General features: G+C 53.7%; 1 protein-coding gene across 1 annotated transcript in view; it reads right to left on the reverse strand.

Annotated features, from left to right (window-relative positions):
- Window positions 1-21,708, reverse strand: part of LOC119089869 (putative uncharacterized protein DDB_G0271606) — a gene marked incomplete in the record, with an annotated part of 77,412 nt that overhangs the window by 14,220 nt on the left and 41,484 nt on the right. Inside the window, 3 exon segments of the mRNA XM_037212678.1 lie at window positions 1,276-1,331; window positions 1,559-1,735; window positions 4,135-4,398. Coding sequence (XP_037068573.1) covers window positions 1,276-1,331; window positions 1,559-1,735; window positions 4,135-4,398 — 497 coding nt within the window.

Raw genomic sequence — 21,708 nt, forward strand, 5'->3', positions numbered from 1 at the left:
TGGTTGCACAATGTGACCTTCCTTACTTTTCTCCCCAAATGACTTCTAAACGGCTCGAAGTGGCAACACTAACCTGCGCATAGTTGTAGGCAAATGGATAACCAGCCTCGTGGTGCAAGAAAACACGACATATATTTGTGTCATGAACCGGTAGCGGATATAAGTCAGTTCATAGATGCTAGTTGCCAATCCATTGGGCAGCTTTCAGTCAAATTCAACAACAGAGTTTTGGACCAAGTCACAACTTTGGGATGCTTTCGTAACCAAAAGACGACTGAAATTAGTATTGTAACCAATTTTATTGCGTTTGGCTGGGCCATGAAGGTCAGATCAAGGTGAAACAAAACAAGTTATTGACTTAAAATCATGTTTTACGGGATAGATTTCACGCTCATTTCACGACGCTCTCTTAAATTCCCTGATCGCGAAGACGCTAACGGATTTCTTATGTTGGCTGTATGAGGGCCAGTTACTTACAATGACCTGGATGAACGTTTTGCCATTGGGAAACCTAGCACTTTTGGTAGCGCTTGACGCTCACTTTAAATAAAAACAAAATTTTCCTGGAGACTTTTGCCATTTCTACCCTCTGAAATTCAGCTAAGTTACTGAATTTAAATGAGCCCGACTAGGTTTCTGCTTAGATAATATAACGAAGTTAAATTTGGTTGTATCAGGAGGTCTGAGGAAACATTCCATAATGCTGTCGAGCTCGACGAGTTGTCCAGTTGTTGTCCTAGTTGTTGTCAGTTTGTCTATTGTTGACCGAATTAACCCGAAGGTCACCATTATATGCTAGCATGGCACACAACTAGGCTGCATTAAGTTCTACCTAACTTTAAATTGTGATGAATCTAGGTCTATTTTTACATCCCAGGGTGCCAAAACTGATCCCCACCCCAAGTGCCTCGTGTTTAACCGGCCATCCGGGAGCATGCTTAAGTATCTAAAACCCTTACAAATACCCCAGACAAGCATGAAACGAAGACACGAGCAATTACTGATTTCTGCGTTCTTTCCGGACTACAGAGTGAGACGTGTACGTACTCAACGATATTTACGATGAATCAAACCATTCGTTGCAAAAACAAGCAAGCCTGAGTCAGTCTCGCATAAACGTACGCAGATGCGACACGCCACCCCTGAAACCGCGCGCCCGCGAACGACTCTAGACTCACCGCTCTGCACCATGAGCCGCGCGTCGTTCTCCGCCTCCTCCAGCTCGTTGCGCTGCTCCTCCCAGTGCCTGGCTGCTCTTCTCCATGGCCCGGGTACCTCTCGGTCAGCTCCTGCAGCTCGCCCTCCGCGCCCTGCGTGCCGTCCGTCTGCGTCTGCGCGGTCAGCAGCGAGGCTGGCGGTGGCGGCCGGCTGACTGCCGGCTCCGGCGCCGACGGCCGGTCGGCGGCGCCGACCGCCAGCGGCCGCGGCGACTGCGCCAGCTGCAGCTGCAACGCTCGCCAGCCGCGCGATCTCGCTGGTCAGGTCGACCGGGTCGCCCGGGCCGCCTGAGTGGCGCGCCGGCGGTTCGTGTGTCGCGTCCTCTTCGCCGACCTCCCGCAGCTCCGTCGACGGGCTCCGCGGCTGGCGGCTCCGTCTGTATGGCCTTGTCCACGGCGTCGCTGCCGGGGCGGACTCTGACCGAGTCTGGACCCCGCGGGGAGGGCGGTGGGCGGGCGCGCGCCGTCTCCAGCGCTGCCTCCAGCTCCAGCACCGTGCTCTGCAGAGAAGCCATCTTCTGCCGAACAGAGAGGCCGCAATCAGCTGGTGGGCCTTGAGTCGCGACGAGACACAACGCCGGAGGAGATATGCAACATTGTTATCAATAATACAGTTAGAGTACGACTCTCACAGGTCTAAAACATGAGGATATTTCGAGCACCTGTACGTGCAATAACTTCCTGTCCACTCACGACGAATGCCCGAAGTTTTAAGCGCCATTCATACTTGTATGCTCAGCGTTGTAGATTTTGCCGCTACCATGGCCATGCGACACGATCCACACCCGGCACTCCGCACCGATCCGCACTCTTCGCAATGCACCAGCAAGCCCGCACGCTGGTTCACCGTCCCACACCCGCCGACACTTTGCACAGCCCTCTGTCACCTGGTCCCACCATCACGCCTGTCCACGGACTGAGCGCGTGGGAGTGCCCTGGTCCACTATAGCGGCCTCCAATCAGCGCTCAACACACGGCAATAGGGCCAAGGCTTGGCCTGGGAGCGGCGCGGCAGTGCAGGGCGGCGGCGGAGCGCGGTGCGGCAGTGCACGGCGGCGGCGGAGCGCGGTGCCGGCCGCCGACAATGGCGGCCGCCGCTGGGCTCGGCCGCTCACGACCATGCGCCAATTCAGGAGCGCGTGGCGCACTGGGCGCGGGCGGGGCCTCGGTCCAGGCCTGCTCCGTTGACGACGGTATGCAACTGACGTATCTCCTGCTCGCGATGAATGCGGGGAGGTCGGTGCGAGAGGAGAGGGAAGCGAAATCCCGCGGACAGTGACGGCGCACGCGGCCACCTGGTGCGCATTCGATCCTGCAGGCCGTGGCAGCTGGCGATATTCGGCGAAAGCTTAGTGCTGGTTTCCCTTGCACCTGGCAAAAATCTCCTCTGAGATAGCATCTTGAAGGAAAGTGGACTTGCAACACAGTCGCATATCTCATGTCGTGACACTTTTCAGGTTGAGTACTCATACAACCTTTGAAAATGTGTTGATCTATAGTATACTCATTAAGTATTTGTACAATCTACTTGCAAGTTGGAGGTCCTAATCTCCATCTCAAGGATGCTCACAGAAGCCAACTGATCAGACAGCCTACGGTTAACAGCATCCCTATCCCCCCTGGTACTTTGACAGGCGGAAGCTCCAAGTACTGTGAGCGGTGTACATCCGTGACAGTGACCCTGCGATCCACCACCAGGTCAACGCCAGGGGCACACTCCGCTTAATTGACGGCCCACCGCCCGCTGCCAGACTGTGAGGACTTCCTGACTGAAGGTGCCTTCGGAAAGTTTGAACGAGTTTGTTATAGTTTTCTCCGAACTACTATGATTGGTTCGTTGCAGCTTTTCTCTGCGATCCACATTTATGAATTAGTGTCATATTATCAATTTACTGAGAATTATATGCATAAAGCCATTGGACATTGCCGTTTGGATATTATAATGCTATGTTTACTTGTAATAGGTGATGATATCCTACGTCGGTTGAAAAGTTGCAATCAGTGGGGATTTAATGCGTCTTATTCAGCGACCTAGGAGAAAACGTGCTCGCAAGATCGTAATTTTTAAGACATAGTCCAACAAATACGCTGTCATTTACAATTTGTGCATGATATTGGTTGCTGCAAATAGCTGAGTGAACAATCGTAAAATTATGACGAAAGGCTAGGATCAATCTATCCAAAACAGCACAAAACGACCTACTCTGGATGTGACTTGTGGGTCTCGCGTAGTGAGAACACATACGGAGAAGATGGACACCCTAAAAACATGCGCAGCTTGATACATTCACCTGCGTTCAGGAATGCACATCGTTAGGAATGCTGGCGCTCAGTGTTAGTTTAACCTTTGCAGGAGGCCTCACGTCACGGTTCATGGTGGGGTAAAAGGTGCTCCGCACGGGTTGTCGTATGCCTTGCAATGGTGAATGTCAGGTCCGCGGTCAATAACCAGGGCATTGCTCAACACCAGGGGACGTTATCACAAGTGCACAGACCATAGAAAGGTCGAGGGACTACATCCAGATTCAGACAAAGGGATCGTGCTGTCAGCGCTGTATTTTACGTTGGACTTTGCCTCGTTTCAGCTGGGTTTGGATCGGGGGTCACGTTATGAGAGGCTATTATATGAGCCTATATATGGGAGGCTATCTAGAGGTTAGAGAGGTTATTAGAGGTCCGGTTATCTGCCTTTCACGACGGAAATACAAACAGGCATCTTGGACTGCTTACCAAATGGTGAGCAAAAGAAGATGCTGGCATGCTTAATATATAGCATGTATTTTTGAAAAACAACGATGACGTCTGTACCCACATCATCAACTCTAATGGGGCGCGTCGTCCGATTAAATTTGTACATCAGTCTGATGGTCATCCTTTGTCCAGATGCCTGCTTTCCCACGGGCGTCGACAGACAAACCTGCTGCCATTCATGGCGCTCCGTGTTCAGGTCCACCTGCTGCTGCTGACGCTCATGCTGCTGCGTCTGCTGTTTCTGCTGTTGCTGACTCGCAGTGTCTGGTACACTGGTCGTCTTTTGCTGTTTCCGTTGCTGCGGCTGGTCAGCGGGTCTGGCGAGGTCTGGCTCCCTGGCGGCGGCCGGCTGCTGCTGCGGCAGCGCCGGCTCGGCAGGGCCGGCGGCCGCGACGGCATGACGGCGGTCCTCGCTCACCGCCTCCAAAGTCTGTCGACACAGAGACAACGCCTGCATGAACGGACGTACAGCGGGTGCCGCCTGGCTTGGCTTGGCGAGGCCTGGCTTCGCTCACTGACAGCCGCTTCCCAGCCTGGACATGAGCTTTCGATGTGAGCACTGGTGAGGCCTTGGCGAGCATGGCCAAGGAAAAGCCGGGACACAATCGAAGCTTATTTAACTTTAAATCGCACGCAAAATTCGCTCATAAGATCATTTGTTTCGCACTTAATTCATTTCAGGTGATGTGATTTAATAAACATCCGTGATACTCAGTCGAAGCACGCCTCTCTCGATGGGCGAAACTGAGGCAACAATATGGGCGAAACTTTCCACGCCGTTGCCTCCGAATAACCTCAAAGGATGGGACAGTCATCATGACTGCATCGTGTACAGCCCTTTGACAGTATAGCAGCCGATTTCGCCGCGGCTGCGGTGCAGAAACGCGACAGGATAGTGGCGCTTTATTGACGAAAGTTGCCGCAGCTTTCTGCGCTTCCCGACCCAAAGGTGCTGTTTGCGGTCACGCCATCCCGCGACCGTGCGATGTTTTCCGTGGCGCACAAAGGTCTCTGGGCGGCGCGTTTTTCCCTGCACGCTCATTATACACTAACTGCACCTGCGGCTCTCCTAATTAGTGCCGCTCCTCCAAAAAACACTGGCCTTCAGCTGCAGCAAGCGGTTACCCTCCAAGCCCTGCGCAGAGCATGGTAGGACCATCTGGTGCCATCATAGTGTAATTGCTTAGCATAAGCTGAGATGACAGCAACGCGTAAAAGTCAACATATCTTTGAGAGCTTTGACAGGACAAGGGTTTGCCACCAGGACCACCGGAGACAGTTGGCAAACTGGCCCGGCCGTGCTCTCCTACGCGACCCAAAACTATATTCACGCATAATTCACAGTGCAGATTTGCATAATTTACAGAACGGCGTAAAAGCCCAAGCCGCGTTTGTGCCCAGGAGCGCACCGGTCGTTATGCTTATTTTCGGACCACCAGCGACGAAGATCGTGTGAAATCCTCATTGATGGTTCCTAGAGGCGCGAACTTGGTGAGACGCTGGGCGCCTGGTCCCCGGCCGGTCTGACAGGGACTAGCGGACCGCGGTCCGGTTGGGCTTTCCCGGAGACCGCCAGACGGCACTCCGCGCAGCGGGCAGGACAGCGACGGCGGGCAGGACAGCGACGGCGGACAGGGCAGCGGCGGCGGACAGCCTGCGCGGTGGGCGGGGCGGTGGCGACGGGCAGCCCGCGCGCCGTGTGTCCGAAACCCCGCCCACTTCCGGCTGTGATCAGACAAGTTTCCCACGCGCCCCCCCCCCCCCCCCCTCCACCAAGGCGCCGATGGGTACCGAAGCAGCTGACAGAAACATGTGAGCCACTCGACTTCCTCGGCCCCTTCAGCGCGTCATGACGAGCGCGGCCGCAGCACGAGTGAGCGTTTCTTGAGGCATGATGGGATTTTCGGCCGGCCCGGACTGACCGTCACATTTTATATTAGAATTGCGCTTCCTTTGAACGGTGGTTCATGCAAGTTTTAACGATAAGAAGTCTGATTATCTAAAACCTGTCTTATATGGATTGTCAGGCATTTGCGTGCACGCCGTATAATCAAGGGATTTTTCTCCGGAGTAGTGCAAAACCACTAGGATTTCATCACCTCAGCTTACAAATATGAAAGTGGTTCCTTATATGTTTACAAATGGGAACAACTGAAGAGCACTGCACAAGGCCGCGACCACGTCTCAACGACCGTCACACAAGGCCAACAGGCCTTGATCGGGGAGAAACGCATAATCACATAGCCAAAAATGTGAGCGGACGTGTAGAGAAACTCTCGCGTTCTCGTGATCTTGTGGATCTTGTGGAAAACTATGGATCCAGCTGGACCCACCGTTTCGAAGGCAGAGTTTGTGCTACATCTTAGCAACCATAGCAAAGGAAGGCGCAACACCAACTGTACGATGCAGACGATTATACCGGCTATTGTTTGCTGAGGGATCCCACAGCAGTTCAACACAGAGGCCTGTCAATAATCGACCCGAAACGGGTCGGTGTTGCCGTTTCCAAAAACCGACTTCAAAAACAAGACTGAGGCCTGAGACGCGACAGATTGGACCTTGGGCACTACACAGATTTGTAGCACCTGTCTGTTGTGACCAATATCTACCCGCGATGTATCTGTTTGTTCAACATTCATCATTACGAGCACCGTAAATTATTTCAATTTTTTCAAAGCTATTTTACAACCAATTATATCCTCCATTTAGACTACAGAGGCTTCAGAAATTCATAGCTATCAATTTCTTAAGCATCTGTAGGATGGAGCGCGAGTGCTTCATCAGTGAACTAAAGCCCGTTGAATTTTCATAAATGTCGATTTCAACACAATGAAGATAGCTTTTGGTATCGGTTGCAGAAGGCACCTTGCTTTGCTATTGCTTCAGCCTTGACTTCCTGCAGCCTCAGCAGTTGGCACTATATGCATAACAACTTGCAGCTTTCACATATGCTATCTCCTCGCTCGCCCCACACCGCATAAAACGTCTTGCAGGTGTCATACTGTCAGTTTAGATTGCAACTCTGATTACAACCAGAGCAATGAACCATCTCAAAGTACAACCGTGTGCTGTGCAGCGCTATGAAACTTGATTCTAACTACACGCTAATCGGTGGTTCGCCCAACAAACAACCAATGAGAGAGAATTAAACGCTGTGTGATAAGGTGCTTGTGAAAGCGTCCGTACGATAAATTGTTCGGTTCTAACTAGACGCCTTCTTCTTCATGTCACAATCTTCAACGATAACAAGAGTATGGTTGGGTGTCGAATTTTAGCAGCCGATGACGAATGGATAGCGAACGGATACGGCCACAGCCGCATGGATAGCGGGTGCATCGTGTACAAAAGAAGAAAAAAAACTCTACTTCTGGCAGCTCTGAGTGGAAAGAGCACATTGATTCAGAATATGATGTCCTACAAGAATTTCAGGGGAGCTTCTCTGAGTGAGCTTCTTCTTCACCTGCCCTTCGCCGTTGTTATACAGCAATGATTTTTATGAATGCGTCAACGTTCAACAAGGCTGCCTACATTTTTGGTCCAGAATATGCACTGCACCAGACAGCCAAATGCGTGCAAACCCATGCGTCAGTTTGCCCACATGGCTATGTGCGCATGCGCGCAAACATGTGTCCATACGCTTGCCCACACCCGACCGCAGAAGCACCTCATGGCTTCTGGCTATGTTGTTGAAAACGCCTCCTACCAAACTTGTAGCAGGGCACAGGGTGTCCTAGCACACATTTCCGTGTGAGCAAATGACTGCAAATGTTGACATCATTAAGTCCGTTACGACGCCCAATCACACCAGCTACGTGAACAATGCTAATGAGGACGTCTCGCCGGCTGGCTGACATTCCCACGTCGCTCACAAACAAGCGTCGTCCGGCCTTACGGACCGCGCAGGGGTGTCAGGTCAGCTCCCAGGGCGCGGGTACCGTACACCTGACACCGCAGCCAGAACGCCAGACATGTGCTGGCGGTGACATCGGTCTTGGTGGAGTGAGCGGCCGTTCAGGACACCACGCCCGGGTAATAGACAGATATTATATGGCTCAGTGCAACAGCTGCGATGCTAGTACAGCACGGCCCGCGACACCCAAGGCGCAACATGCTGCTACACGGGTCGGAGTGCGTTGGCAGTGAGAAGCTGCTCTGTTCACTCCCCGTGCTTGACATCCGTAATTGAGTATGGCATCCGTGTCAATAATTACACCTGAAGGGATAGTGAAAACCGTCCTGCGTGATCAGTTGCTCTGAACATCCCCGTAAACAAGCATACTGGGAAACCTGGATACGTGTGTCTAACATTAAGTCTGCGTGAGACGCGTCAGGCCTGTGGCCAGACTCCCCTGAATGCGGGGGTTGAGTGCCCCTCGCCGGCGCACGGCATCGGCCGTGCCCCCGGCCTGATGGGGCAGACCTCGCCGCCAGGCGTGACGTCAAACCCCGGGGGCTATGGCGTCAGCCAGGCTGACGTCATCGCTTCATGAGGCCAGGCCACGCAATGGCAGCCGATGCATGAGGCTCGGACGGCCCTGCACGGCACCAACACTAAAAACACCCAGCGCAACGGCGCAGCAAGGACTGGACCTGCCCTGACTCGACCCGACGCGAATGTGGTCGCCTGTCGCCACATGTGGCAGCCGGCCGAGCGCCCGAGACAGAGCGCCGACCGGCCGGGCAGCACAGGTGGGTGACGTCAGCGCTCGTCGCCGAGCTGGGCGGAGCCGGGCCGCGGCGGGCGCGTGGGCCTGGCCGGCGCCGCCGCCGAGCTCGGCCAGCGCGCGTGGGCGGCAGCGGAGGTGGTGACCGGCTCGGCTGAGGACGCGGGGTGCGCCCAGGGCCGGCGGCCGGCCGGGGGCGGGCACACCCAGGCACCGAACACGGGCCTCGCGACCGGCCGCAGGCAGCTGCCAGGACCGCCGCACACACATACACATACATGCCGGTGGCGGCTGCTACACACACACTCTGGGCCGCACACATATTGTGCTGCTCATGCACCGCAGTTCGCTCCGGCAGGACGGACACGGACTGCTCTCTGGTGCAGCGGGCTGGAACTTACCACGGCGAAAGCTTGATGTCGCAGTGGCCGGACCTTTATAGCCAGCTGGCGCCACTCCAGGCCGGGCTTCGACCCCAGCCGAAACGCCGCCGTCGGCGACATGACCTGGCCTGACCTGACCTCCCGCCGGCGGTGCGCCGCGCGGCGGAGGCGGTGCGGCGGGAGCCGGGCAGTGCACTCTCCCGACAGCCAGCGGTCGGGGTCCGCGCGCGCGCGCCGCGATCAGGCGACTGACGACGACTGGGCAGCCGCTCAGGTGCGGGGTAAGGAGTCCGCACCAGTGGCCTGATCCAGGACCGTTCGCTGGACGTCCGATTCGAGGCGAGCGGCGGTCAGGTCAGACGGCGGTCAGGTCAGACGGCGGCCAGGTCAGACGGCGGCCAGGTCAGACGGCGGTCAGGTCAGACGGCGGCCAGGTCAGACGGCGGCCAGGTCAGACGGCGGCCAGGTCAGACGGCGGCCAGGTCAGACGGCGGCCTGACTCAGGTGGCGAAGTCGCGCGATGCCCGTCGCTCGCCGGACGGCGTCGGCAGTACGTTTAAAGATGACGACAAAGCACAATTATGGGTAGCCTCGCGCGATGCCTACGAGAGAGGCCGCGGCACGTTACCGCTCGCGACAGCACCGTCTGGCGCAGCAACTGGTGCAGCCACTCGTCACAGGTCCGGTCAGCCAGCGCGAGTGCTGGCCGGCGCGCGCCGCAATGTCCCCCACATACGCCGGCAGGCAGCCGCTAGGCGTGCGGTCCGGCGGCCCACCACACCACACGTCCGCTAGTCTCGCGCCGCGACACGCCGACCCGGAGCGATCGCCGGCAGGCCTGACGCCAGAGCTGGGAGCGGAGCAGCTGTCGGCGCTGGGAGGCCCGGCCCGAGACTGGCGACTGCCAGCCGACACACGAGAATAGCGCCGCCGCCCACCGCAGGTCGAGGTCTGGCCTCGGTGGGGCGTTCGACCGCGGTCGGCCGTGCCGCGCTGCCAGCCACCGCATGCACGCGATCAGCGCTGCCACCGCGCCTGCGCAAACAGCAGTGCACGCCGGCACGAGCTGCTGCACGGACATACTGTTACATTGTCTGTCATCCAACCCCCTTATCCTCTTGCTTGCTTTGTTCTGAATCCTCGTGACGTCCCGTTTGTCCGGGGCAGGTTGCATGGGTCAGCCACGAATGCGCCGAGAGGCTCCCTGGCGGGGAGCGCGACCGACCTAAGGCTCAGCGGCTGGCCCCTTAGGTACATGTAGTCCTGCCCGTTACCCATTCCATTCCATTCCATAGCCCTGAAATGATCATTTCTGGTCGAAAGGCCTCTAATCCAAACAACCAATCAGCCAGTGTTGTCCATTTCGCGTACCTGTGACGTTCAGTGGCGAGAAGAGCGCGGTTGTGGTTTGCGCAATCATCTAATGTGTGTGCAATCTCAACTGTCGCCAGCCGCTACTGCCACTCTGGGTATTATGGTCAGAACACGATTCCTCGCAGCTGACATCAATCTCCTGACATAGGCGAAGTTGTAACTGTTCGTGATGAACGCTTAAACTAATTGTTACCTCTCGCAGCTCAATTAAATCATCTTGCGCATACTTTTTTGATTTGGCGGATTGGATTGAAGTCTGGCATGTCTGGCAGTTATACGTGTTTGAGTGTGACATAGGAGGGCTCAGTTATTGCACGATTATAACGTCATAAGAGTAAAAGGCGTCGGATTGATAGAAGTGACCGTCGTTTTTCAAACGTCAGAGATTGTAAAGAAATAGCCAGAAACATGCTGTTTTCACCGATAGCAAGACATGCGTGCCACCGATATGTATCAAAAACCTACTTATTAAGTGATGTCATGAACGAAACTCAAATGAACACTATTCTTGTACTGCTGTTGGTCAACATAGTATGTTCGGGCACAGAACCAATGGAGCATCAGCCGAATGGTAAAGTGTATTAGGAGACAAATATAAAGTATTTGTGTATCTATGCTTAAAATCCATAATCTCTTACAATGCTTTGCGCAATCGTGATATATGTGTAACAATCAAACGTGGCTTTGAAAGGCACCTGCTTGCATCACAAAAAGATACATGCTTACACTAGGTTCCCACTGAGTGAGACTTTGCTACACCAGAACAAGGATATCACCAGAAAGATAAGGCAGAAGTAATAGCCTTATTCATCGGAAAAAAAAACAGGAGAATGGAGATATAGTTGAGTTGGTATTTCGGCAACATGCCCCTATCGAGACAAAGGCAGAAGTCACGTTTGTACATAACATAGATGTATATGTATGATATGCGTGTGTTTAGCGATCCATGCATAGCATTCGTTAAATGCTGCTGTAAGCCTCCCTAGAAGTCAAATACTCCCACCAGGCTCCTCAAAATAACCCGGAAGATAACTCAGCTATGCCATAACGTATTCTTAACGTACTTTATACAGCTGTTTCAGTACATTCTTTAAAGGCGGTGGGCATCTCAAATAAATGCTCGGAGAAAAGTGAGCAGTATGCTATAGGTGAAAAATATGGTCATGACCATATGTTTTCTCAAGTGCGACAGTCCATAGGAGGATGTCAATGTTACGACACCTTAGCTTCTGCCAGGGCGACAGTGCGTCAGTTACGCTGAGTATTTGAAATATGGCCTCGAGATCAAGAAAAAGGCATCATTAAGACAAGGGTAACATTTTGGTTCGCTGAGTTGCTGCTGTGCTTTGGTTCGCCCAAGACATCAGAAAGCATGACAACTGTAAAAAGTTTTAACCCTATGTACAAACGATGTACTATGCACAAACAGCTGAACATGTTTGTACATATACAGCTGTTTAAAGTACATAAAAAGTACCCTTTCACATAGCCGTGTTATTTCTCGGGTTGTTTTGAGGAGCCTGGTGGGAATATTCGACTTTTCGGGGGCTTTGCCCTATGCATGCATCATTTAGCCGATGCAGTGCATGGATCGATAAGCACACGCAAACACGGCGTGAGATGCCCCACGTATACGCAGGCGGATCTCACACAAACCCCGCGTGCGAGATTCCCTACGCGTATGTGGGCGAGTGTCCCTCCGTCTATGAGCTCCCTTGGCCGATCCATGACCGTGTTCGGCGTCTCATACCTTGCTTATGCGGCGCGCTGGCCAGCAGCCGCGAAAAGAGGGCGAATGACACTCAGTGGATACATATTCTACGAGCTGCTGCAGGCATGTGCCATGCTGTAATCACTACATACCGACGCATTTCAGGCGCTATTATCGGCAATGCTCGTGACATGTTCCGCATTTGGCGGATTTGGTACGTTTCATGCATTGATGATTGTGCGAAACAGCAGGTCTGTATCAAATCCGGTAACCTATGCAACGGTCCGTGCATGTTCCGCACGGAGGAGGCGGCGCCACTGGTCTGCTATCGCGCGTGTGGCACCTGCATTCCATGGATTAGACTCATCCCAGTTTAGGCACTTCGGGTTGTCCGACTACTGTCTCCAGTACTGGCTTTCACATTTGATTTTCACATTTGATTTTCACACCATATTTCACATCTAGGCGGTGCAAAATACGGCTGGTATGATTCGCACAATATTCATAAATGTTAAGGTGATACCACGTCATAAGGCATCACAGCATCTTGCAACACCACTCATTTCCTTACAAGATGCTAGATATCGGGCATGTTGACACAGGAACCTGATAGGTGGCGTGTATTTGTCGCTTGTGACCCCTACATGCACACCAATGTTGAGCATGCTATGTCTCCTGTCGGAATGTATCCCAGAGGTCCATTTTCTCGGCCCTTCCACGTGTGGGTTCACAGATTGAGAGAGAGCCTCGTGCACAGACGATTGACGTGTCGATATGGATGCATGAGTGAGGCTCGTAACATACGTAGAATTACCCACTCAGGTGGGAACTGATTTGACCCCAACGATTAACAAAAGAAAAGGAAGGATGCGGCGCAATGACGTCAAACTTTGAAGACTTATAGACATCTGAATGGTCGATGATGCAGTCCTGGAAATTATATTGATCTTTCAAAGTCACTGACCTACGGCGGGCCAAAGTGAGGTCATGGTTGCCAGGAAACGCAATTATTTCAAGGGGAGGTATGAGAGGAGGATGACATTTTGTAGTATGATGTGGTATGAGGGGCTCAATGGTTATTTTGCGCAATATCTTGTGAACAAGTTGCCGTTTTGCCGCTTTAAAGAAGCTACGCGCTTTATCTATTCATCATGCTTCAAAATTATCGGTAATTAGTAGTTTTGCAACATTTTGAATTTCCACTACCAAGTTTGCCTAAAGCCGAAAGCAAGTACGAATGCAGGTACCCCCTCCCCCTCCCCTCCTTCAAGCATGTAATGTACGTACCCTGTTGGCGATCGCGCTATATGTGAAGTATCAATATGAAACTAAGCCAAGTGCCGCATAATCAACCCCTACAATGACTGTTGGTCATGCAGACTGAAGGTCGCTTCTCACCACCGGAACCGGCTTCATGCTAAAGTCGGCCTGACACGCGCTACTAAGCTTCCCGCATCACCAGTTACTGTCACCTTGTAACCGAATGACTTAACCAAACAGGGCGTCACCAGGCTCGGATACCGTCGCGTTTGGCGGACGTTTTGGCGGTGGATTCATGAGTCTGCCACATTCTGGCCCAAGGCCAGTCAGCAGCTGGCGGCGTGGGCACGCGCGGCGCAGCCCAGCGGCCTCGAACCGGCGGTCGGCGGGAGCAGCCCCTCACGGACGTGGCCCGGCTGTACCGGCGGCCACGTCAGACCGTCGCGACCCTGAACAACGCCCGGCCGCCGGGCGAGCAGGCGTGACGACACGCGACTGCAGCCAGCGCCAGCAACGGGGAACCGGCCGCACACGGCACGAACACCTGTCGTGATAGGGTCCTCGGAGGGGGCCCAGGGTTGTCGTGGGAGGGTGGGGGGGTAGAGGTAAATGTTGCAGGCGTTTGCTGCACCACTAATCCCCTTCACTTTTCTACCTGGATTCGGCCACTTCTATTTTTAGTCCAATCCCACCCATGTTCCAAATGATTAAATGATGGAGCAAACCTTTCATCAGCCATAAGTGCCACATTTTTCTTTTCCACTTGGGAGATGCGAAATACCAGCTTAACACGCACCCAGATAGCCGGTTGAATGCGGCGCGTTCGGATGGGGGCGGAGCGGAGGTTGAAGTGGGGTCAATTTGAACTCCTGAGCTCAAATCTGTCAGGCATTGAAAATGATGTGAGCTCGATGATGTACAATTTTAGACATCTACGTCGTGACCTTTGGGTTAAAAAAGCTCACGCAAGATTAAACTCGACATCAGTGGCTGAATATATCAGCCCTTCTCACGTAGTACGCTTTAAACGGGATACATTTTTGGGAGCAAACGGTCATTCAGGGCCCGTAACCTACTCTGGCCTTTATATTCTCGAAATTGCACAACCCTGTGAGATCATTATGATATCTGATAAATATGCATATATATATATATATATATATATATATATATATATATATATATATACATCTATAATAAGTGTTAATAATTATTCCAGCAAGCCAAGTTTCTCAGCACAAAATGTTCATCATGATCGTACTAAGGCGGTGAGAAATTGACCAACAAATACGTGAACGAAGAGTTATCAACGTTTTTGCGGTCATAGTATTTGAAATGAACCAGAAAAATTTATCCATGCAACAGGTTTATCAGCCATGTTTTTTTCCTCCATGTTTCGATATTTTCTGATGCATTCACGTGTCATTAGAAGAAGCACACTATTCCACTTCATAAGAAGAATAGCAATCCACCATCTAAGCACGCGTTAGACTGCGATGCCGCACAAGCAGTGCCAATATTCCACTGCAATGATAACTTGTCAACTTTGCGGTCCAAGTGTGCAGGGCAGCTGGCAGAGCGTTCACAGACGTGATCTGAGCTTGAGCCTGGCCACGGGCCCGGTGTTTCGTCAGCCTAACAACGACCGACCTGAGGCAGATGACGACGCCAACTAACCAGAAAAGTGCAATGTTATAGAGGAAACGCATGCCGCCGTCGAGCCGGCGTTCGCCGACGTCGCCGTGTTCGGCGCAGTGTCTGCAGCGGAGTGGGGTCGCAAGTCGCGGAGCTGTGCCACGGCCAGGCCGCGATTGGTGCCTGTCTGTGATCAGTGACAGAGGTGTTTGTCTCTCTGGCGCTCCACCGGCCGTGAAGGGGGGGGGGGGGGGGCACCTGCTGCGACAGCGTCCGAGCGTCGCGGCCAGTGGCCTGGTGTGCGTGGGGGCCGGCGGCGCGGCACCGACCCAGCCTGCAGCGGCCGATCCTGCAGACTCCGGTGCCCCCCCCCCTCCCACCTTCCCCCTCTCCGTGCTGCACGGATAGTCTGTGCACGCGTGTAGGGTGGAATAAGGAGTCTCGGGCCGGCTGTAGGCCGGATCGACAGGCATGACGGAGGTCGGAGCTGTGGATCAGTATGCTTGGGCAAGAGGACAGCGGGACTTTTGACGAGTTTCATGAAACGAAGCAACATCTTTGGCGAAGTTAAGATCTCTCTGTGTGAGCACGCGAGCCCTTACAAATTACGACGTTTGAGTCAGTCATGAGGGGAACGATCAAACAACGATCTCTTGCTTTACCCCAGGCGTCACAATAGATTATTTGTCCTGCGATTGCTGTCCATTTCATCATGTGAGGATATGGAAATGATCCATGAAAGGATGCTTGGAAGGAAACTGGGAAGCTTCAAAGGCATCTGGTAAAGCAGAAGCAATGTTAAATAGTTTGCTGTCATGTCCGTGAAATGTTGCTTTAGCATTTACGCCGATAACCGCGTAGGTTGTCGTACACTGTTATCCGCTATGGAACACAGCAGCCTGCCATTCTTTCACTTACAGGTGCTTCACCAGTGTCTAACATATTCAAGCCCATCCGAGCGAATGGGCTCACATATGTGGCAAATAAATATCAGAGGATTTGTGCTTAGACTTGCCGTCCGTCACATAAGACATAGGACATTTTGCATGCCTGCAAAATGCGGGTAAAAAACAGACGTGGGAGAGTAAGGCACCTTAGAAGTATCTCTGGTAGTCAGCCCGCTATTGGAAAACCTATTTCTCTTAAGTGACGTACTCACAATATCTTATACCACTAGATCGGCAAAACCTATACTTAATTACTAGCAGACGTGTACAAATGGAAAGAGGGGCATCAGCTGTAAAATGGTGTAGACTCGCAGGCAAACTGGACAAACGAAGGTAAACCAGACGAGTTACGGGCACCCCGACCCGACGGTTCTTGTTTGTGAAGCGCACGCGTTGATCAGTCGAAATCAACGCTTCATTTGCTTATGTCGTAAATGCTATCGTTAAACCATACCCCGTCCGCTTATACATGTGGGTTTAGTTTACTGCGATGCGTAATGCCCCTCCTCGCCGACTGCACACGCTGGGTTTAGCTGTTTCTGATGTAGGCATATGAGATATCTATGGACGCATCCATCCCAAATTGATGCCACTTGACTTATCCAGTCGTGAAACCTCAGACATACGTAATTGCAAAGCAGTTTAAGCAGCAGCAGGTGGTCATGGCTCTTCGCCAGTGCGGTGGAGCATTGACGTCATCTATTTGTTAAGCCAGTTGTCATGTAAACAGATGAACAAACTGGCATGCTCAGATTTGGGGCTTTGGCATTTCGCTCCATATTATAAAAACTTTTCTCGATCGCAGATTATAATGCCTACGTACATCAATGCTAATGTCACACAAATTTTAAAGGCCGTCATCAGCAGGTTCCTTTTACAATACGGGAGACAGGTGTGTGGACAGGGGGGGGCATGTCCAGTGAGCTGAAACTACAATTTCCCCATTATTAGATCCCATCTGGATCCATTCCGTTCCCGGATGCGACCGGAGACTCCATTGCGTTGACATCCAGCTGACGACAGTTCCGCGGTGTTCAGACTCGGTTCACCACAGGGCCCAAAAGGGTCCAGAGCCGGTTTACTACAGAGTTCAGTAGTGTTCAGACTCGGTTAACCACAGGGCCCAAAAGGGTCCAGATCCGGTTTACTACAGAGTTCAGTAGTGTTCAGACTTAATTGTCACAGAGTTCACGCAGAAGCGCTAGCGACCATGATCAGCGTTGATGGGTGCCGCCAGACCGGTGATGATGACTGGACCGGTCCCATAGTGAGCGGCGTCAAGAGGTCAGAGGAGTGCACCACGGGCTGCGTCGCGCTGTACCGGCCTGCTCCGCACCGGCCCGCTCCGCACCGGCCCGCTCGACCCTGCCGTCGCTCCATCACACCAGCGCCCACTTCACCAACTCATTCTGCGAAAGCAGGTCGCGCAAAGTGGCGCCAACCCCGGGGTCACCACCCGTGATTGGCGGGAAGTCCTCATACGCCGCGGTCGGCGAAAGCACGCGAGTGGGCCCGGCGTGGCCCGGCGTGTTCCAGCCCGGCCCGACATTGTCCGGCCTGGCCCGACATGGCCCAGTCCGGTGCGACATGGCCCAGTCCGGTGCGACGACATGGCTCAGCCCGGCCCGACATGGACCAGTCTGGTCCTGGGCGGACAACACGGGCGGGCGCCGCCCCGTGACGGGGTATGGCGACTTAAGTCTACTGTCAGTGTGTCAGAGGCTACCAACAGGCATGTGGTCCACTTATCTACCACATGCCTAAAGCAGCATTCCTCTTGTTAAAAAGGAGTGTCAGTTTCTAAAGTCAGGCTGGCTCGTTGCTTCGTGGGGGGAGGGGGGGGGGAAGCGACAGAAGTTCCGAAGGTAATATTGATAACTTTGAGCTGTTTTGAGCTTCCGTCGAGTTTTAAGCAGCTGCGATCCGGGCAAGTCTGTGTCAACAGCGGGCCCTGCCCCTTGACGTCCCGGGGTCGCCGCTACTGCCGGGATGGGGTGACGCGGATGGTGGGAGCAGCCGGCTGAGCGGCCGTGGCTGAGCGGCGGGGTCAGTGACGGGCAGCGCCGCCTGGGAACCGTGAGGTGACGTACCATGGCGCCGAGGTCAGCCCAGCTGGCGCAGTTGGCACCGACCGCGCGCCACGGCAGAAGCTGTCAAACAGGATGCAGCCGCTTCAAATGGGCTTGGCGCCGTTACTGGCTGGCGTATGGGTGTAAGGGTGGGGAAAAAGTCACTCACTACTGGAAAGCACAGCGTGCTTTTCCCAATTTCCAGTACTGGAAAACATAGCGCTCAAACCTAGCCGAACTTCCCAACTGATTACACACCCGCGCGTTATGCTCTTTCATTAAGATGCTCGCCGCAATTCATTCGAACAAAAACTCACCAGTCGCTCATGACATGAAACAGGCCGCTCTTCCTATGATACAAATCGTGGCTAATTTTACAGTTTGGGTGTCAATTGGCTGATCCATCACCATCGCCAGCTTGTAATGGCGTAGCGATCACACACTGAATCACCATCTATTTGGCTCAGATCGCACACATGTCGCGCCGGCGCACATGTACCTCGTTTTTAAACGGCATTTAGTGCAAGATGTATTAAGAAATAGTGGTAGAAGCTAAATGACACCAGTGCTTTTCTGGACATTGCCCGACCCTCAGGGAATAACGTTCTTAAAAAACCGCGGGTGAAGCCCCTGCATTCCCCCGGCAGGATCACCACACGCCATTCTGTCTATCGCTAAGATGCCACCACGGTTTGCTTATTTATAGCGTCAAACGTGTGAAAATAAGACTATTAGATAGAATACGACCAAAACGCAACGTTATAGAACAAAACCATTGTGTATATGAAGCACGTAACTTGGTATTCACTTGAACATAACGTCAAGTGGTTCTTGCTGTAGTATTGGACAAGAACCTTGATGAAGTACTCGTTTCCTCCGACAAGGATACAAACTGCCTATACCGCGATGCTAAAGATTACCACGGTAGTAGGTGTCCCGAGTAGTGGTTTAGCTTTAATGGTTCTTAGATTTCTTTGCACTTAAACAATGCTTAAGAGGGCATTTCATTCCAGGGAGGAAACCCATGCAATACCTTTCAAGCCGAGGCAGACATGCTTCGGGAGCCGAAGCAGCGATGGCAGGCTCCGATCTCAGGATCCCATAAATATGGGGTCCTATGAGATCCTAGATCCACTCTTGAGATCCAGGCGCAGGTTTGTTCCTAGGCAGCATGCACATCAGACAGGGTTAACGTCCAGTTTCGTTTCACAAAAAGGGAAACGAAACTGGGTTGATATATGTATTGCTATATGTACTGCTAGTAGAGAGTATATCCTTAAGAGGGCAAATACCAGAGTAAATCATCCAGTAGTTAACTGAAACTGAGCATTTGCTTGTCAATTTACCGCCGGCTGGTCAAGTTTATTGAGTGCGGGGCAGGATGCTGATGCAAAGAACGCCACTGTTAATATTTGAGACCCCAATGCATTGCTTTAAATTTAAAATACCACACCAGTCTAGTTGAGAAAAACATCTCACAATAAACGTAACGTCCGAGGAACGTATCACAGGATGAACTTGATTCAGTTGAGCATACCACTGCATTTTAAATCGGTCGGCTGGACACATTTTGGCATGGCAGATAGCCCGGCCGAGAACAATGAACAGTCCGACTGAGAACAGCCGGAACAGTGCACGGTCCGACTGAGAACAGCCGGTACAGTGCACAGCCCGACTGAGAACAGCCGGCACAGTGCACAGTCCGACTGAGAACGGCCGAAACAGTGCACTGTCCGGCTAAGATCAGCCGGCACAGTGAACAGATCGGCTGAGAACAGCACTGCACAATTCACCACCAGCCAGAATCGGAAGTGTATCATTCCAAAGTCATTGGGTGGTTCGCAATGAGAAATTGGGCCAAGTTTACCCGCCATCATTAGGATTTCGAAGGTGCAGAAAGATCCACCCATGGTCAGTGCACACAGCTCAGCCCAGCGCGGCAGCAGTGCACTATGCGTCCAGCAGCGGCTGAGCAGCAGTGCGGCATGAGCTCAGCAGCGGCTAAGCAGCAGCTGGGCAGTAGTGCAGCCGCCTTGGCCCGGTGCCGCGCGCCGTGTGGACTTCCGCTCTGCCGCCGGGAAAATGGAGCGGAAGGCGCGCCGCCGACGCCGCCGCCGCCGCCGCCATCCGGCGAAAGTGCGCCGCACCACCAGCTGATTGGGACGCCAATGCTAATGCGGCGGGGTGAGGCAGGCGGCCGCTCTCGTGCCGGTCTGATCGGTCACGCCAGACCGCTGCGTGGCCTGCTCGGCTGGCCTGCTGGCCACCGGCGGATGAGCCGAGCAACCCTCGCCTGGGTCCGATCGGATGCCGGGCGGATCGGATGATCGGATGTATGCCGATCATCGGCGATCGGCGTACGTCCAGGCTCAGTTCGTCAGGGTCGAACCTCCACCATTTCGCCTACTCGGCCGACACCTTTGCCTTGGAGTGTTGACGTTGTGCATGGATTGGTGTTTACCAGAAGCATGGGGGAGGGGGGGGGGGGGTAGTGCAGCCCGTTCACTAGATCGATGCCGCTGCAGGCCGTCCTGCAGGAGCCCGGCCCCTGGCAGCTAATGGGCGTTTCCATCACAAAGTACCGGACGCATTTCGCAAAAAGGAATGCGGGTGACACGTGCCAGACTGACACGCTCCACACATCCGGTGTCGTGTCAAATCGCATCTGCTTAATTCCTGATTAGTGGGTTGAAGCTTACTTCAAAAGCGGAGGTCACGCGGCCATTCCATGCCATGTTCGCCGCCTGGCGCCTCTAAGGGCCCCCTGGCGGCGTGGCGGCCTCGCTCGCCGCCGGTTCGGGAGCTTGGAGCGTGCCGACGGCGCGGCTTCGGCGGCGTCCGGCGGCGCGGCGTCAGTACACGGCCGCCGCCCGGCACGCCAGCAAAAACACAATGCTGTGGCGGGCGGCCACGTCCGGTTTGTCGGTGGCCGCTCGAGTCGGGCCAGGGCTCCGCAGCGACTGCCGTTAGATCTCACCGGCTCCCGCTGCGTTGGTTCCCATCTTGCGCCTGCGTGAAAGGAACCGTTCGTGGCCGTAGAATGCGCTTGTTATTTCACTCCGTAAAATACTGCCGAATTTTGGTGATAGGGGACTACGAGCTAGACACGCACGGACTCAGCGGAAATGCGATACACGCCGACGGGCTGTGTGTCCGGTCTGGCTGCCCTTCGGGCGGCTCCTGTAGCACGAGGCGGAGCACCAGCCAGTGAACGCTTACGTTCTTACATCGACGCAAATTCACCCAATTAACGGAAGCATGTCCTGGGTTTTTATGCTGGAGGCCAATTCTTTCCAGCCTGTATTATCTCATCGCGTGATAGCAGCTGACAGCCGGGAAATGGAATTATCGCCGCACTCTATGTGTACGTTGTTGATGTCCGCTCGCCGAGCGGCGTGCGTCCGTCTGGCAGGAGAGGCGACGGGGCAGTGATCACAGCAGCGTCACTGTCGGTATCGGCACCTCCTGAGTCGTCCCGTCAGCCCAGACGGCTTTGCCGTCAGGACCGCCCGGGGCTGAGGTTCGCAGCTGGGACTGTCGGATGGTCCCGCACGGCTCGGAGCTGACCTCTGTTGTAGGGGCTGAGGTTCGCAGTTGGGCCTGTCGGATGGTCCCGCACGGCTCGGAGCTGACCTCTGTTGTAGGGGCTGAGGTTCGCAGGTGGGATTGTCACGCAGCTCTGCTCTGTCGCCCGGTG

This window comes from Pollicipes pollicipes, unplaced genomic scaffold (genome assembly GCF_011947565.3).
Source record: "Pollicipes pollicipes isolate AB1234 unplaced genomic scaffold, Ppol_2.1 Scaffold_3087;HRSCAF=3621_pilon_pilon_pilon, whole genome shotgun sequence".
NCBI lineage: Eukaryota > Metazoa > Arthropoda > Thecostraca > Pollicipedomorpha > Pollicipedidae > Pollicipes > Pollicipes pollicipes.